This window comes from Triticum aestivum, chromosome 4B (assembly GCF_018294505.1).
Source record: "Triticum aestivum cultivar Chinese Spring chromosome 4B, IWGSC CS RefSeq v2.1, whole genome shotgun sequence".
Lineage (NCBI taxonomy): Eukaryota > Viridiplantae > Streptophyta > Magnoliopsida > Poales > Poaceae > Triticum > Triticum aestivum.
The window spans coordinates 26,405,814-26,425,313 of record NC_057804.1 but is presented as its reverse complement, the minus strand read 5'-3'; the positions used below and the strand labels follow the sequence as shown (position 1 = coordinate 26,425,313).

At 41.1% G+C, this 19,500-nt stretch overlaps 1 protein-coding gene across 1 annotated transcript; it reads right to left on the bottom strand.

The window, feature by feature from the left end:
* Positions 1-701: 701 nt before the first annotated feature.
* Positions 702-5,798, bottom strand: LOC123090731 (uncharacterized). Its single transcript, XM_044512065.1, has 5 exons — positions 5,365-5,798; positions 4,347-4,436; positions 2,716-4,218; positions 1,912-2,101; positions 702-1,581 (listed from the first exon to the last, which is right to left on the bottom strand). The coding sequence occupies exons 2-5, from the start codon at positions 4,359-4,361 to the stop codon at positions 953-955; spliced, it is 2,337 nt and encodes a 778-aa protein (XP_044368000.1). The 5' UTR covers positions 4,362-4,436; positions 5,365-5,798; the 3' UTR covers positions 702-952.
* Positions 5,799-19,500: the final 13,702 nt, after the last annotated feature.

Sequence of the window (19,500 nt, the reverse complement as noted above, 5' to 3'; positions counted from 1 at the left end):
CACCCAAAGTACTCCAAAACTATGGTTTCGAAGACAAAAAGCATGATGAAACACAAGGTTTTTGCTTGGGTAATGTTTATGGACAGAGTCAATACCAGAGATTTACTATACAGAAGGCATTTTGACATTGGTGAGGACCACTCTTTGCATGCTCTGCCCCTCTGGTTCCTTAGAGACAAACAAGCATCCGTTCTACACGTGTCAATTCAGTATTGAATGCTGGAACGAAATTCATATCCACTGGGACACCAATGCAACTATGCAAGAGATGATGGAATTGGCCCAAGGGAATGGCATCGGCCCCTCTTGAAAGAGATTGTTATTTTGCAGCATGGAACATTTTGGAAACAAAGAAATAGATGCTACTTTGAGAAGATCAGACCATCTCTGCCAGATTGGAGGAGAATGCCTACTGCTGACCTAGACATCCTCAAGCCTAGAGTAAAACCAGAGCTTGCTGAATTTATTGGCAATTTCATCTCTTCTTTCTAGGATTAACTATCTTGTATAGTTTCCTGTTAGTCTCCTCTACCTCTTTGAGGACATGTAAATACTCTGCTAATTTAATACTCCCTCCGTCCCATAATATAAGAGCGTTTTTGACACTGGTGTAGTGTCAAAAACGCTCTTATATTATGGGACGGAGGGAGTACTATATAACAGTGGGAGCCTCTCCTGCTGTTTTCACTGGTAAAAAAACAAATTTCAAGGCGGAATGATCAATTTTCTATAATCAATCCCACCCCAGCACATCTTGGTTACTGTTTCAAAGAAGAAAATTGTCCAGTATCTAGTGACATAATTATATCATAGACTAGAAAAAAATTGCTGCGTCTGGATCAACAAGCCTTACATCTGTTACAGCATATAAGCTTGAAGATTGTCCATGAAAAAACTAACTCAGACTTGTCACTGTACTTTGTTGCGACAGACTGAATTTTCTCGATTTGATCTACATACATGCAGCGGCCGACCCTGAGAGTGAGACGAATTCCAATATGACTTCCTCCAAGAGGTCATCATGCAACATCATGGATATGTGCTTGCCGACCGTATATATGTCATCACCAAGTTCAAGCCAGTTTGGATCCAGAACCTTGTCATCAGGATGCGCTATCGCCAGCTCCTCCTGCTGCCTAACCATCATTTGCCAAACCTTCTCAACAGGCCCTTCAGGGCCCCAGATAGGCCTGCACTGTCTAGTAGAACTCACCCATGGGTGTATATTGGTGCAAGGTGCAAGGACATCGGAGAGAACAGAATTTGCAAGATCAAACATAAGTCTCCTCTCTGGCTTTGGCCATGAGGTCATTTTGGCGTACTTGCTCTCAAGCCTCTCAAAGACTTGGGGAGCAACAGGGAAACTAGATGAGTGCCATGACTTGCACAAGAGCTGCCAGTCAGTTGAAACTATCATACCAGAGCTTATGAGAATATCAAGGAGATATGAGAAGTCCCTGTCCTCCTCAACCTGAAATGCTTCCAAAGATTTGTAAGAAGAATCATTGCCATCATCACTTGAGATGGTGGAGACTTCAGGCTCATCTCGGAATCGACGATGGTCTATTCGTGTCTCCATGCCTGAGGTCAATAAAGAAGTTGCAGTTAATGAATGCATGATGCAAAAATCCTGTAAACATATCTTCTGTGCAATTCTCATTAATAGCTGCAAAAGAAGTGATTTAAAACTCAACTTAACTATACACCTAAATTCTTTGCTTGAACAGCATGTTGCAATGTGGGAGTTAGCAATAATGTTTATCAGATGCTATGTCGTAACTCGTAAGTATTTAGCTTAATTTAATGATTTTTTGTATTAACTTCGCAGTTTAGGAGAGCTAGCAATGTACTACAAAAAGACACAAGCACTAGTCTATGCAGTACAGCCTTCTAGCTATATTGTTGTCTTACTGAGCATGTCTTGCAAGTCATTCTTGAAGAATCCAGAACAGCAACTGTCTTCATCAGTTGGGGGCTGTAGAATGGACACTGGGCTCGGCTGCTCAAACTCTTCCAATCCTTTACGAGACTTTGCCAGATCATCATGATTAGAAATAGATACGGATTCATAGTCATGACACTGCAAAGGCGTTGCTGAAACCTAAAAAAGATAGGGAAACGACTTGAAGAGCTGTGCACCATAAACTTAGGCTTCATGGTATCAGCATGAAAAGATTTAACAATCTAAACTTGTCAACAGATGAAAGTTGCATTAGAGTCTACATACTTAGTGGGAAAAATGATGAGGTTTAAATATGACATAACAACAAGTATTCTACTATAGTGGAACAGTGCACATCTTATATCATGAAAAAATAGAACTTAGAAAACATATTAATGTTAAAGAAAAAACATCATGAATTGTACACAATTCAGGATCAATAACTGAAACAGTCTCATTACAATGATTCTGAGTGAGTGAATTGAGTTCACAGAGTTCTTTTGTCTTGTCGCACTTGATATTTTTTAATGACGGCAGAAACACATCCTCGTGATAATAAGAAAATTATGAAACAGGAGTATGATTCAAAGCAGCAGTTGAACACTTATTGTTGCAGAGGAATTGGATTGTTCATGTTTCTATGTTAAATTGTTAAAGTAGAACTTTTTCGCTATTTCATTCTTGATTCGTTGAAACAACAGAACAGTTTGCAACATGCAAGAATATTATGTTTTGTTTTACTTTGCTAAATTCATGGCGCACAAAGTTCTGACCTTCTGTTCCCTAGATAATTGCAATTGAAACGAAGAAGGCACAGTTTCAGCAGGCTCGTGGATTAAGCCCTTATCTGTCGCGAACAATACTCTCTCATTTGTGCAGACAGAAGTTGAAACATTATCAGATGGACGCCATGAATGACACCTGAAATCATCAAGAGAAGGAGAAGCAGGTCTCCGCTGCTCCAAGGCAAGACTTTTTACCACAGAAGCATTCCTTAAGTTATTTTGCCTCCCGCTGGCAATTTGCTTGAGCCTTCGTTTGGCCAGAAAAGAATCAAAGGTAACCTTGCCATTGTTGTAGCTAACTGAAGGATCTGGGAAAATTTCACTGTTAGGAGACCCTTCGCAGGAAGAACTCCTGTCCAATGAGGTGTGAAGAGACAGTGGAGATCCATGCTTTGGTAAAACTATAAAGCATCCTTCCTTGTTGTGGCCTTTGCCCTGGTCAAGTTTATTGTGTTGAATCTGAGCATGCGGGTTCAAATTTTTCTTTACCCTCTCTGAATCAGATAAAGCAAACATCTGTGCAAGAGTTCTCGATCCGACATCACCTTCATCATACTTCCGAAAGGATTTCCCAGGTAAGCTACTTGATGATGACTTGTTTTGCCTGGAGTCAATGTCATCGCCAGAATACATCTGAAATGATCCAGCGCTATTCATATCTACGATGTTGAATTGATCAAATGATGGCTCCTCTCCCTTTGACAGAGAATTGATGGCATCACTAGTCAAGTATCTTTCTCTTTTTATTCTAGCCACATTAACAGTATCTAAAAGATGTTGTGAAACTCTCTCATTGCTCATTACAACAGACTCACCCAACTTCTTCTTCCTATTTCTCCTGGAATTGCAATTGTCATGAGAGAGCAACGACATGGAAAAAGAGTTCTCTGGATCATGACTGTTCCCCAAGCCAGGCTCCAGAACGACAATGTTGTTGAAATCTCCGTAATTCCCTCTCGACATATTTTTTATATCTTTAAGTGAGGAATTAGCTAAACCCACAGGATACTTCCTGAAAGTGCCTGCGGTATCTTTCTCATGCTGATTATTTGGGGAATAATTCAGATCGCGGGGGCACTTCTCAAACAAAGGATTGTCTATTTCAAGTGGATTCAAGCGATCCAAGCCATTGTTGTACTCTACTTCATTATCAAATGTTTCATCACAGTAGGGAGACTTTGATGGCATAAGCTTTTTTAATTTCATTGCACTCCTCTTCAAGCTTGGCAGCCCTTTAGGGAAATGGTATGACATCTCTTTTGTGAAAGTCTCCGGTAGCTCCTCCGACACTTCAAAGACATCCTTGAATTGTTGATGTCTTTTATTGGCTACGTAAGTAGGTGGCAATACGTCAATTCCCATCAGTTTTGCGACGACACTGGGGGATGACCGTCTTTCCTCCAATTCTTTCAGTACATCCTTCCCAACAAGTAGTTTGCTTGGAGAGCTGCTAATCCTTTGTGGCCTGCACTCCTTATATCGATGCCCAAGCTATAGACAATTTCCAAGATGAAAAGGAAAAAAAAAATCAGTGCTTCAGAATTTGGTTGTTCACAAGATATAACTATGAAACCATTCAGTTTCAAGAGGATTTTAATGAACAGAAGGAAGCAACTCACTGAAATCTGTTCCATCTTGAGAAGTGACTATATGAAGAATCAACTAAGAGGAGAAGTTCTGATATTCGTCTCAAGTCAAGTGATTTGTGCCTACAGATATACATGGAACATATGAAAAATTCTGATAATTATACCTTTGACAAAGAATTAAAGAATGCACAAAAGATGGAGAGATAAAATTAACACGTAGTGGCACTCAAAGTCTTTGATTTTTCTGCATTAAAAAAATTCTAAATGTGACTAGCAAGCCAGTAAAGTTGTCATCACTGTGACATCGATATGATCAGCTTACTGAATTAGGAAATCTACTCGTCATCTATCTACAAGCTTTCCATTGCTCCCCAAAGCCATGTCAGAACTCAGACTATACTACACAAACACAATGGCATAACTCTGCGCTTGGAGCCTAGTGAGAAAGCACGGTAAGGCGGCGCAAATATAGGTTATACACAGCATGCAAAGTAGATCTGTATATATGAAGAGCTATTTTTTGCGTAAACGAAGGAATCAATTAAAACCAGTACACTAATTGTGGCATACTAGCAACTCAACTCCCAAAGACATATATACAAACCATAACATTGTGATGCTATATTGTAGGCAAGAGACACTAAAAACAACAGTATAAACCGTACGTAAGTAAAGCAAAAGCCGAAAAAGTATAAAAGTGCTGAACTCAATACTGGATATGCCTTTCTAGGTGCCAGCATCGGAAAGCCTCTTTACGAGAAAGTTGCATTCTCTGAGGGAATAAACTAATGCGCCAGAGAAAATCACAACCCGAACAAGATTAAATGTTCTGAATGTGGCTTGTGAGCTTATCAATATCAACTGCAATTGTTCTTTGTTGGGTGTGCGCGTGGCTCTAGATAGATCTTAAAATGGAGTACTACTACAACGTTGGAGAATACAGAATACTACTAATTTTCACAGAGAGTGACTGTAAGTTGCTGCGAATGGATATTTCAGAGAGAAACAAGTTGTTAGTAAACAATCAAAGCCAAAAGTCCTCGCTCACCTTAGTTTCAGCCAGATCTGAAAACCACCGGGGTGTAGCACCAAAGCAGATTCGCTCCTAACCGGACGCGGGGCTTCCTCGCGGTACCACCGTAGCCAGAGCAATGGCTCGGGCAGCCACCCAAGAAACACCCCCGAAAAGAACCAAAGCCGCCGCCGCCGCCGCCGCGAACAGGAAGGAGCCCAAGCGATGTTCGCCGCCGGAGACGGGGGAGGTGGCGCGGACGAGCGGAGATCTCCGGTGGCAAATGCGCGCGAGCCTCCGAGAGGAATCACATCGGCATTCGCAGCCTCTCTCTTGCCTCCGCGTCTTCTTTTTTGCTATCTCGGTTGGATTGGGGGAGAGGCGGAGAGGCAGAGAGGACGAGCAGACCGCAACGGCGCGGGACCTGAAGGCCAAATGGTACCGGACGGATCAAGAATTTAATTGGCGGCGTTATGTAGATGAACTAATTAAATGCTACAGACGAGATTTACTAGTAGCCTCACACTCACATGCCTGCGTACACAGATCCCCGTCAATCTCTCATAGGAACGACGGGTGCCACCTCTGTATGGTGCCACAGTAGCGATGACACGTGGGGTCGGACCCGCATCAGTAACGACAGTGTCCGGCGCGTGGTACTGCGGGGGTCCCAATCTGATTTAGGCTGGTTGTAATGGGAGTATCATTGGTAGTATTATACATGTCAGGCATTTTTTATGAGGTGGCATAGAATTAAATGAAGAAAGAGAGCCTTGACCGTATCATATTAAATGATGTGCTATTTTGTGTCATGTGCTACTCGTATCTACTACATCTGTAATGTATAGTATCATATATTGATATCATATAGGGCTACATTTATCTTGAAATGCTATTTTTTTTATTTTATAAGTCTCAATTTGATTATTTCTATCACATGCTCAGATTTCAAGGTGCATTAATCCATTGCATTAAAGGATTAAGAAAAAATTGCATGTACTTCATTCATGCATGTATTGCAATTAATGCACTGATAAACACAATTCTTTGAGGAAAATGAGCGCATTAATTGAATGCTTTTACAAACTATAAAAATTATTTCACCACTCATCATCTGTCTTGGTTGGTGAGAATTTTAAATTGAGCCCTATAAACCGAAAAGGAGGTAGTATACCATTAATAATGGAGAATTGGTACCTCGTTGTTTCACACACGCTAATTAATGCGAAAACAATTTAGAAACGGAGGGTCGAATGGATTTAGAACCTAAGCCATTACTATACTCCCTCCTCTGTTTTTAAATATAAGTTTCTTTTAGAGATTTCAATGCGGACTAACATACGAATGTATCTAGGTGTATTTTAGGGTGTAGATTCACTCATTTTCGCCGTATCAATATCTCTAAAAGGATATGTTCAGGAATGGAGGGAGTAACTATTTATTAGTTTAATTACGTGTGTGATTAATTAGCATGTTGATTTTTTAGGATGCTTGTGATGTTAGGGCATCTCAAATAGTGGACCTCTAAAATAGACAGAGTATTTGTCTGTGGATCAGTCCGGATTAGTGCTCAGATACAGATTTGGAAGCCGGTCATCCAACCGTATCCTCCAAATGTCCACCTCTATTAACAAAGAACGAAGGGCTCACAAACTATTGTTTGACGGATGGAGCCTTCCATTTTTTGGTTGATGTGTTAGCAAACGATATATCCTTATTTACGCATGAAATAAAACCATCATGATGACAATTTCCTAAAAAAAATCATGGAGTTAAAGAAAAGGAAAAGTTGTAACTGCACTGCCATGTAGCTATACCTTTTATCTAGGTCATCCACTTTTCCATCAACATTCACAAGTACAAACTTTTTTTGAAAACATTTAAACCCGAAACTTTGCAGGTCAACATCAGGACTAGCGTGTGTAGATTTCTTTTTGTCTTTTTACGTAAGGAAATATAAAAATGATAAAAAAACTCATTCAAAAAATTTAATTTGAAAATTTTATTTTGTATTAAAAAATCAGAAACGTTTTAATCCTAGAGTGGTACTACACATTTTGTCACCCTTGTATTTTGAGTGATATGCATTAATATTTTGCTAGTCAAATATATGGCCAAAGTTTGACCCAAAATACAATGAAGACTAATAAACCCAGATGGAGGTAGTACTTGTATGGCGTTGACCTAAAAAAGTCAAGGTCAAAGTCAAATGTTCTCTTGTTTGAAAAAAACAAAAAAGAGAAATTACTATGTAAAGACAACATAGATCTTGAAGGAAGACAGAATGCCCTATATAGAATGTGTAGCTACATAGGGGTGTATAACATCCATACAAGAAGAGAAATTTATTTCCATTAATATATGCCATGCCTGAACCACGATCATGCATTAATTAGCAACTTTAATTTCTTTATATAAATCAACATATGCTAACGGGTTGACCCAACAATTTTGATACCCATTACAATAGCATGATCTAGACATGACCCGACGACCATGAAGCATGGAGCGTAGGCACCATGGTGCCCCAATACATATGTCCCATTGCTAGCTTCTATGTCATCAATTTATGCCTGAAATAAAATTAATTACATAATTAAGCACAAAAGAAGACATCATTTGGTGATAACAACTATGCGAACATATAATCAATATGACCATAAAAAAGTAAAATTCCGTCATCATAGAGAAAAAACTATGTACTGATATTCTCCAGATCAATTTTGTCTATCTTTTTACACTATTCTTTCACAAGCTTAAATAGGATTAATTTGGTTGTGTAGAATACAAAAGCAGAATAAATGAAAAAATTGGGATAGACAAAATTAATCCAAATTGAAAATCATTGCACGGTGTAGTAGTACATCTACATCCTATTGTAAATCCAAATTGGGATTTCAGCTCGGATCCTTCCTTTCACCTACATGGGTCTCATCTTCCTCTCTTTTTGCGCACAGTATTATATGGCTCTCCTCCTCAAAATTAATAAGCTCAAAATAATGACATGATGCAGAGAATTGAGAGAATAATTGCCGGTTGCTCCACTCTTCTTTCATATGATGGAAGACTACAAAAGTCTGTCTTTTCTTCCCTTCCTACTTTATTTCATTTGCTTCTTTGCTCTACCCGTGGTTGCAATGGACCAGGTCAACAAATACCCAATGCTATGTTCGGATGTTGATATTCAAGGCCTTGTAATTGAATTGGCCCCAATATCAAATCTCCCTGACTTTGATATTGACATTGCACCCAAATTCTGGTGTTTGGATGTTCACAGAATTGACATCTGGAATTTGCATGAGAGGCTCAATTGCAAAGCTTGTTTGGATGGCCAATGTGTACATTGGAATTGGTCATTTGTCATAGGATGAATATTGTACTTCAATGTAATTTTTTAATTAAATCATATGCATTATGTGACTATATTTTTGAATGTTTACATTTCAAGAATACAACCACATCACTCATACAATGGCGGCACTTGCAAAAAAAAGCAGCACTTGCACAAAAAAGGGCATCACTACTTGTACAACAACTTTTTCTTCCACGGCCAAATACAACTATCCTGAGCTGCTCTTTGTGAGATAAGGTATGCCATCCCGAGAACTACAAAATAATTAAGTAATAATGCATCAAATTGTACAACATATATCAATCAATCAAGAAAATGGATGTTCAGTCAAGCATCGAAAGGACCGAAAGCAAAATTTGTATCAACATCACACGTCTAACAGACCAATATCACACACAAACCACGTCAATTACTTTGGATCTACCTGCTGGGGATCAAAGCTCAAATCGTTTGACCTGCAGAAGATAATTGTTTTTCAGAACATCAACACATAAGTGTGAGGGTTTGAAGGGATTAGAGGATTGGAATTTCTGCCTAGGAAAGGGAGGGGGTAGGTGACAGCGGCCATGGGCTATAGGAAGTAGCAACCATGGGGGGGAGAGGCTGTCGAGCCATCTGCCATGGGGAGCATGCGCGTGGAGGTGGGTCAGGCCAACGACGGCCAGTGGGACGGGTGCGCGGGGAGGGAGGACGGGCTCGAAAGGAGGGAGACGGGCGCACGGAGAGAGAGGTAAGCACGCAGGGGAGGAGCGGAGCCGCCGGAGAGATGGGAGAAGGAGGAGGACGGTGGAGAGGGGCTGACCAGCACCGCCGGGAGCTCCCGCGTCGCGCCTCCGCTCGTCTCTTGTACCCATGTTTGGCATGTATCTTTTCGCTTGAGAGCGGCAAAGCGGTAAGTCGAGCGAGCAATCCCGAATATCTCACGAAGTCGAGCTCCTATGCTCTGAATTCGGAATAGCCAGGCGGGCTGCGAGAGAGGGCTAGCGAATATCAGGGGTCAATTCTGTGACCATCCGAACAATGGCATTCAGGCTGCCCTATGCCAATATCAATTTTTAGGCCCCAATATCAACATCCAAACAGAGTTAATGGAGGAGATTTGGCTCCGAATATATTGGCCCATCTCTAGGAGTTTTAGAAATTGCTTCCCAAAATGAAGCTCTGTTTATGAAGAGTCTACACAAATTCTGTAACAAAGAAGACATGCCTTTGGTTCGTCTGATATGGGAAACATATTATTCAACTGCGCCACCCCATGGAAGAAATGATGGTTCGTTTTGGTGGAAAGCTCACTTGAAATTAAATCTAGTTTCCAAGAAGGAGGCAATTTGCACTGTTGGACTGGGTCAATCTGTCATGTTCTGTAATCATAAATGGATAGGAAAACCTTTAGCACAACAATTCTCAGAACTTTACTCTTTTTTCGAAAACAACAATGTCTCTCTGGCCAATGTGTTGGTCACTCAAAATTTTGGCTGAAGAATCCACAGTCCTCTAAAAAACCAGGCATTTCTGTAATTCAATGTGATTGATGATGATTTCCCAAGTTAACCCATCCTCGCCTATAGACACATGATCCAACAAATGGAAGGCCCAAAACTTCTTTCCGAGCAATATGTATAAGAATATGATGGTGTAATCAGAAGCATGATTCCTTTTCAAATGGTTATGGAAACTTGCTAGCAGAATTAGACATAAAATATTCTTTTGGGTTGCCATACATGACATAATCAATACCAGGGGTTGCTCAAAGGTAGATCCTTCCCCATGGAAGCTTATGATTGTCTGTTCTAGAATGAATCTTCAGAATAATCTACCTTGCATATCCTCTTGGACTGTACCTTTGCTCGATCTTGTTGGTAGTCTATTTCCCCCAAACAAACATGGAGGCATTTCTTTCTTTGATGAAATGGTGCTTTTGCATCAAGCTCAAAGGTAGATCCTTCCCCATATTAGTTATCGCTGAAGTTGTTGTATCATTATTTTTTTTGAGGAAAAGGAATTCTCATTAAAACACTTAAAATGGGTTACAATCAGAGGCAATTACATGCATCAAACCATGTGGCACATCAACTAGAATACAAAAATCACCATATGCTCTAGCAAAGGCAACTAGCTCATGTGTGGACACATTGCATTCTCTGTAGATTTTGGATACAGTGCATGATTCAAACTCTCTGAACATTTCCTTCACCTTCACATAGCAATCCCATCAACTGGCTCTATTAGTGTTGCATTCATTCACAGCAGTTACTACAGAGGAACAATCTGTTTCAAAATTCACATGGTTCAAAGCTAATTTGTGTGTCTGGGTGAGGCCAAACAACAGGGCATGAGCTTCAGCTTCCTCAGCTTCAGTACATCCATGAAAGCAGCAGCCCGCTGAGAAGACCACCGCACCTGAACTATCTCTGCCAATAGCTCCGAGCGCAGCTAATCCATAAGCTCGAATGAAAGAAGCATCGACGCTATCTCTGCCAATAGCTCCGAGCTCATCGACGTCTAACAGACCGGACACATGCCATTATCCATGAAACCCATTTCTGATAAAACCCATACTTTAACAAAACTTGTTCAAGGTATTTCCATTCCACACGGTCATAAGCTTTTGTTAGATCTAGTTTATATGCACAATGGTTATCCCATTTGTTCTTACTGTGTTGAATCCTGTAGAAGCACTCAAAGGCGATAGATGCATTGTCCGAGATCAATCTCCTTGGAATGAAGGCACTTTGGGATTCAGAGATGAGTTCATCCAGGAGCGGTCTGAGTCGATTCACCAAACACTTTGAAATGATTTTGTAGACCATGTTACATAGGCAAATTGGCCTGAAGTCTTGTAATTTTTAGGCAATTTTCCTTTAGGAATAAGAACAATCACAGTATCATTAATGCCCTCGGGCATGATGCCATTTGCAAAGAAATTTTTCACCTCTGTAATCACGTCATGTTTCAGCTCAACCCAATTCCTCTGGAAAAATCTCGCAGGAAAACCGTCTCTACCGGGAGCCTTTAGGGGCCCAATCTGAAACAAGGCATCACTTATCTTGTCATCAGAAAACTCTCGGCAAAGGGCCTCATTCATCTCCTCAGAAACTTTATCATCAAAGAGGTTAAGTGTAGGATCGAAACTATGTCTAGAGGGGGGGTGATTAGACTACTTGACCAAATAAAAGTTTAACATTTTCCCAATTTTAGTTCTTGGTAGATTTTAACAACTTAGCACTAGTCAAGCAACCAACCTAACACATGCAATTCAAAGAGTATAGCAGCGGAATGTAATCATTGCATATGAAGGTAAAGGGAGGAGTTTGGAGGGAGCAAACGCAATTGTAGACACGGAGATTTTTGGCGTGGTTCCGATAGGTGGTGCTATTGTACATCCACGTTGATGGAGACTTCAACCCACAAAGGGTAACGGCTGCACGAGTCCATGGAGGGCTCCACCCACGAAGGGTCCATGAAGAAGCAACCTTGTCTATCCCACCATGGCCATCACCCACGAAGGACTTGCCTCACTTGGGTAGATCTTCACGAAGTAGGCGATCTCCTTGCCTTTACAAACTTATTGGTTCAACTCCACAATCTGGACGAAGGCTCCCAAGTGACACCTAACCAATCTAGGAGACACCACTCTCCAAAAGGTAATAGATGTGTGTTAATGATGAACTCCTTGCTCTTGTGCTTCAAATGATAGTCTCCTCAACACTCAACTCCCTCTCACATATTTGGCTATGGTGAAAAGATGATTTGAGTGGAAAGCAACTTGGGGAAGGCTAGAGATCAAGATTCATATGGTTGGATTGGAATATCTTGGTCTCAACACATGAGTAGGTGGTTCTCTCTCAGAAAATGAGTAGTGGAAGTGTAGGTTCGTTCTGATGGCTCTCTCCACGAATGAAGAGTGGGTGGAGGGGTATATATAGCCTCCACACAAAATCTAACTGTTGCACACAGATTCCCAAACTCGGTGGTAGGCCCGGTCCTGAGGGGAGGGTAGCAAGGGCGGCCGCCCCGGCCCCCCAAAGGCCAGGGGCCCCCAACTGGGTAGTGTTTGCGTATTGGGCCAAGTCTAAAGCAGTAAATTCTCTAGCGTAGAATTGGCCTGCGGGAGTCTTAAAAACCTAGAGATTGATCTCGATCTCCTTTCTTTGGAATCAATCTCCATCTTCCTATTTTCACAAACAATCTGCATCTTCCATAATCCTGATCGTTGTCCCTAGCTCGTTCTTAACCTGGTCGCTAGCGCCTAGGGCTAGTATGCATCTCCTGCTCCTGTTTGTTGGACAATAGAGATAGCTAGGAAATACCCAATCGTCAGCCCCACACAGCCATGCCCAAAAGCGAGAGGCCGAGTCTCTGAAAGAAGATCGCATCAAGCCCATAGGTCATTGTGACGATGCGATTCCAATTCATAGAAGGTGCATCTCTATATGTAAGAAATCTATGCCCTATGCATTTTGGCAATGATAATTGATAAATATTTTATTAATGATTCAAAATTGCGTCATCGTTCCAATAAGGCCGTTTAAAAGATCGAGGATGTCGCCTAGAGGGGGGGGGGGCGAATAGGCGCTTTAAAATAATTACAGTTTAGGCTTGAACAAATGCGGAATAAACCTAGCGGTTAATTTGTCAAGCACAAAACCTAAAACAACTAGGCTCACCTATGTGCACCAACAACTTATGCTAAGCAAGATAAGCAACTATGTGATAGCAAGATATATGACAAAGAACAATATGGCTATCACAAAGTAAAAGTAAAGGGCTCGGGTAAGAGATAACCGAGGCACGCGGAGACGACGATGTATCCTGAAGTTCACACCCTTGCGGATGCTAATCTCTGTTTGGAGCGGTGTGGAGGCACAATGCTCCCCAAGAATCCACTAGGGCCACCATAATCTCCTCACGCCCTCGCACAATGCAAGATGTCGTGATTCCACTAAGGGACCCTTGAGAGCGCTCACCAAACCCGTACAAATGGCGACCCTTGGGGGCGGTCACCGAACCCATACACTTTGGCAACCCTTGGGGCGGTCACTGGTACCCGTCAGATTGCTCGGGGCGATCTCCACAACCTAATTGGAGACCCGATCGCTTGCCCGGAGCTTTACACCACAATGATTGAGCTCCGAACAACACCAACCGTCTAGGGCGCCAAGGCACCCAAGAGGAACAAGCTCTAGGGTGTCCAAACACCCAAGAGTAACAAGCTCAAGGGTACCAAGCACCCAAGAGTAATAAGCTTCTCGACTTGTAACTTCCACGTATCACGTGGAGAACTCAAACCGATGCACCAAATGCAATGGCAAGGGCACACGGAGTGCCCAAGTCCTTCTCTCTCAAATCCCACCGAAGCAACTAATGCTAGGGAGGAAGATGAGAGGAAGAACAAGAAGGAGAACACCAAGAACTCCAAGATCTAGATCCAATGGGTTCCCCTCACATAGAGGAGAAAGTGATTGGTGGAAATGTGGATCTAGATCTCCTCTCTCTTTTCCCTCAAAAACTAGCAAGAATCCATGGAGGGATTGAGAGTTAGCAAGCTCGAAGAAGGTCAACAATGGGGGAAGAACACGAGCTCAAAGGATAAGGTTCAATGGGGAAGAAGACCCCCTTTTATAGGTGGGGAAAAATCCAACCGTTATGCTCACAGCCCGCACAGAGCGGTACTACCGCTCCAAGGAGCGGTACTAAAAAAATACTTCCGTGCCTACCTCCGCTGAGCAAAACACGAGATTTTTGGTCAGGAGCGGTACTACCGCTCAGGAGCCACGGTAGTACACCTCTGGAGCTGTACTACCGCTCTCAGGATCCGCGGTAGTACCGCTCTGGAGCGGTAGTAAATATTTACATCCGCTCTAGTCGCGGTAGTACCGCTGCAGCCTTTACCAAAACAACCACAACTTTTGCAAACGGACTCTGAATTCAACGAAACCAAGTTTGTTGGAAAGCTAACGACATGGGATAACATAATATTGATAGAAATATCAATAAGAAGAAAATGAGAAAAGGCCCATAAGAAAATGGTGAGAACCCTTTCTCGGATAAGACCGGTAAAACCTCCAACACCGAAAACATCATAGAAGACGCATGCGAACTCCGTTTTCGATGAACTCAAGCTTGTAATCAAGATGACCATAAGCTCTAAGACTCACAAAGCGAACCAAACAAGAACCAAAAAACATGATGCAAGGATGCAATGGTTTGAGCTCTCTACTAACGATACAATCAAGCTACCAACTTGAGAGCCCCCCTTGATAGTACGGCAAACGATCCTATAACCCGGTCTCCCAACTACCACCACGAGATCGGTAAAATAGAAAACCTATCAAGGGCAAACCTTTGCCTTGCACATGGTCCACTTGAGCTAGATGATGACGATCTTGACTCCCTCAAGTTGGACCACCTTTCTTGATTGCGTTGGCTCGATGAAGACTAGATGATTGCTCCCCCATAGTCCACTATGGGTGAGCCACTCTTCGGCACATCTTCACAAGTCCATTGACACCACAATGGATGGCAAGATTCAAGCACTTGATCTCTTCGTGATGCTCCACTTGAACTTGCACACGGCAATCTTGATGACGATCACCACTTGATGTCATCCTTTCCATGGGTTGTATGATATCTTCCTCTTGACGCAAGCCCATGGACACGTACCTAACCCCACATAGAACTCTCACATAGACCATGGGTTAGTACACAAAGTGCAATGGACAATGCTTACCATACCATGGGATCACTTGATCCCTCTCGGTACATCTTCTACGCTTTGTGAGTTGATCAACTTGATTCACTCTTGACTTAGTCTTGATCAACCTTGAATCTTTCCAACTCTCTTCATTTGGATGATGTCTTGAAGGTAAACATGAATGATCACACAATCTTCTTCTTCAAGACATGCTTGCAATAAGCTCAACACTCACATGACCAATCTTTGGATAATTCCTTAATAGCACCTTGGTCAACTCATAAACTCCTTGAAACCAACACATGGACTTCAAGAAAAGCCTATGGACAAAACCTTCAAATATAACTCAAGGCAACCATTAGTCCATAGAGATTGTCATCAATTACCAAAACCAAACATGGGGGCACCGCATGTTCTTTCAATCTCCCCAATTTTGGTAATTGATGACAATCACTTTCAAGAGAGTTTATACAAGGAGTTATGCATCACAATGCAATGCAACAACCAATGATGCAGGAGAATGAGATGCAAATGCTTAGGAACAAAACCAAAGCAAGGAGAAAACTTTGAAACCTTCTCCACAAAACTCTCTGAAACTTCTCCCCCATTGGCATCGATTGCCAAAATGGGCAAAAAGCTTAGAAGGCCAATATAAAACGTGTTCCTCCATAAATTGTGAATTTCTCAACAAGATAGTGGAATGCCATAGACATATCCAAAGGTAAATACTTGGAGGAATACAAACTATATTGAGGCACAAATATTGCTAACGAATGATATGCCACAAGGACATAACAAAGAGAGACACAAGCAATCAAGCAATGAAAAGATACCAATTGAAGCAAGCAACCAAAGGATATCAATTGAACCAACTAGACCAAAGATCCTACGAGCCACATGAATAAAGGATAATATGATATGAGCGAAGGAGTGTTCTAAAGAAACTAGAGAAGCTCCCCATGATTTGTGCACACATAAGAATTTTTGTATTTTGATACAAAGTGCACAAAATAGGATCATAGCTCCCCCAAAATCAATAGAAACATACAACAAGTGCAAGTGAGCATAAAGAAACTAAGCCTAGCACTTGCAACAAACATATGGTTGAGCAACATGTAAAAGAGGCAACTTAAGAATGGGCTCAACCAAAATGATGTGTGTGAGTCATGGCAAAGCACATGAGAAGACTAATATATGGATGAGCATAAGCATCAACATAGTCTTGAATGAATGAGATACACGGTGCAAAGCCTTTCATTCCCACACACAACTAAGCAAATGGGTTCACAAGAACACTAAATATGCAAAATGAATAACCAACACTTGTGACAACCCAAGGTGAAGATAGAAAGCATAAGCATCATCAAGACATGGGATACCAATTAAGATGGCAAAAGCCTCGTCAAGACAAGCATGAGGGAAATAATCTTGACCACACAAGAGTGCATCAAGATGCAATGAGATAAGACATGCACTCAAGGCAAAAGCTTTCATGGAGCCACCAAAGAAATAACATAAGAAAGACAAGGTGGATGTGAAAGAAAGGATATCATCTAGAGATGTAATTTCTCTCAAGCGTATAAGGGTCTAGGTAGACGAAATCATGACGATATATATCTACAAAGAAGGATGTACACCCGAAATAGTTACAACATGAAGGAACAAGATATCCAGAAGGAAGTCATACATATACCAATAAGATATGTGCTTGGAAGCATAGCCCAAGGCTAGATATGGTCTTATTGTATATAAATGAATTCCTACCACACAACCATCAAAGACATCGCAACTAGCAGCAAAAGATCATTGTTGGGATGCTTTGAGAAAGGAAACAAGTATCACAAGAAAGAAAGAATAACATGCCATGATACAACCTACACACGGTTGATGCAATAATGTGTGCATGTAGTAGATGATGATACTTGTTACCGAGATAGCATTGGAAGGATGTAGTAGATACCAATTGAAGGTAGAAAGTAGTTCATAGATCATCCTAGCTTGACTCCAATAAGCACATGGTGACAACACCTTCCTTTTGAATGAGCCGAGTATCCAATGCATCTCCAATTGTTCCTAGAACAACAACACAGACAAAATGGTACCCAAACTCATTGGGACCAAAGAGTTAGAGAACCAACAATACATAGGACAAACTCCACATAGATATGTGCATATAGATATGAAAATGAATCTCATGCACATCTCATCCAATTTGAGACTTGGTGGAGTTTCCCCTATATATTGGGTCAAAGAAAGAAAACATGCCAAAGGAACTACATGAAGTAAAAATGCATGCTCAAGACTTTCAAGAACCGATACCAAAATACAAGGAAAAACCAAGTGAAAAGGATACCAAATGGAGAAATCATCACTTGGAAGATATCATTAAAAGATACATCAAGGAATGAGATATCCATTGGAACACACAAAAAAGATGTCAAACTCCCAAAGGAGAGGATGGTTCCAAACAAACCAAGCTCTCTACAAAGTTTCATGATGGCACAAGGTACCAAAAAGGAGACGGCTTGCCTTCCACCCACACACACTTGATAAGGATCACAAGATGAGCATTTTTACAGAAAATAGGATAGCTCTCCCACGAGTTGTGCATTAGAGATAATTTGCATTTGAATACAAAATGCACAAGGTGGGATCACCACTTTCACTATATCTAGAAAACACTAGACAAGAACAAGAAATAAACAAGATCCACAAGTGGTATGGAAGACAATTGGAGTTGACACAAACCTTGGCAAGAGAAAAGGCAAATAAAAACAAAAGCCAATGTAAAGATGATCAATAAAATCTACCACACACAAGTGACTACCAATTGTTAAAAGACAAGAGGTAGATGGAAAGAATTCCCGGTGGTAGATAGCAAGGATATCCAACATCATCTTCACACCATACACAAGCAAATTGTAACTTGTAGAGCTAACATGCCACCTAGGAACATGATAATTTACAATATCAATTCTAGGTGACAATATCTCAAATGTACACATTTTCTAGGCTTGTAATATGCACATAGCATATTACTCCCCCATAATGTGATACAAATAAGAACTTAACAAGAGGCAATAAGAGGATCCAACAAGAGATAATCAATGGGATTTTTAGAATTTGAATTTCTCATGAGAGATATACCACCTAGGGACTAGATAATCTTGTAATATCAATACTAGATGGTATTCCTCATGTACACACATTTATAGGATTGTGAGGTGCACAAAGCATATCACTCCCCCATAAATGGATATTCCATTAATCTCTCACAAGAGCCAACTAGGATACAAAAAAGAAGCCTAAAGGCTCAACGCATGACACACACGTACATGATGTGCAAACCAACACACACATACTTGATTGCTCAAGATAAGCAAGTTGGCAAACACAAGCAAGGAACAAAACCAAAACATGCAAGGGGGCAAGTAACTTTCAATGTAAACAATTTAAGTACAAGTTACCATAAGGAGGCACATTGGATATAAGATAGAAACTTGATAATCCAATTGACTTGGCTTGAGACAATAAGAATGATGAAGTCCCCTTAATTGTTCCTAATGTAGACAAGTCTCCAATGCCCTCCATCAACACATATTGATCAAGTTTGAGCTTGGTGGTCCCCAACCAAGTTGGGTCCTAAGAGGTTAGTCACAATAGTCTTGGCTACCCAAATGGTTCTTTTCTTGACACCACTTTGAGTACCAACAAACTTGGAAAACACATTGCCAACCTTATCCTTCCTAAGAGAATAGATATCATCAATAATAATTGGGTTGGATAAGTTACCACTAGTGCATGAAGAAGCGACGTGACCTTTCTCACGACATAAGTAGCAATATCTACTCTTCACTTTCTTCTCACTTGATTTTTCCACAAGAGAAGCATTAGCTTGAGTCTTCTTTGGAAGTGGCCTTTCTTCAACTTGAGGTTGAGCATGAGATTGAACTTGTGGCCTCTTCCCTTGTTGCTTGTCACTGATGGCCTTCTTCTTCAATGGGCAAGATCTAACATGAGTCCTTCAATTTTGCACTTGAAGCAAATAATCTTGGCCGAATTCTTGACTTGTTCTTGGCCCTTCTTCTTGATTCTCTTGGACTTCTTCTTATTGGAGTTGAATCCA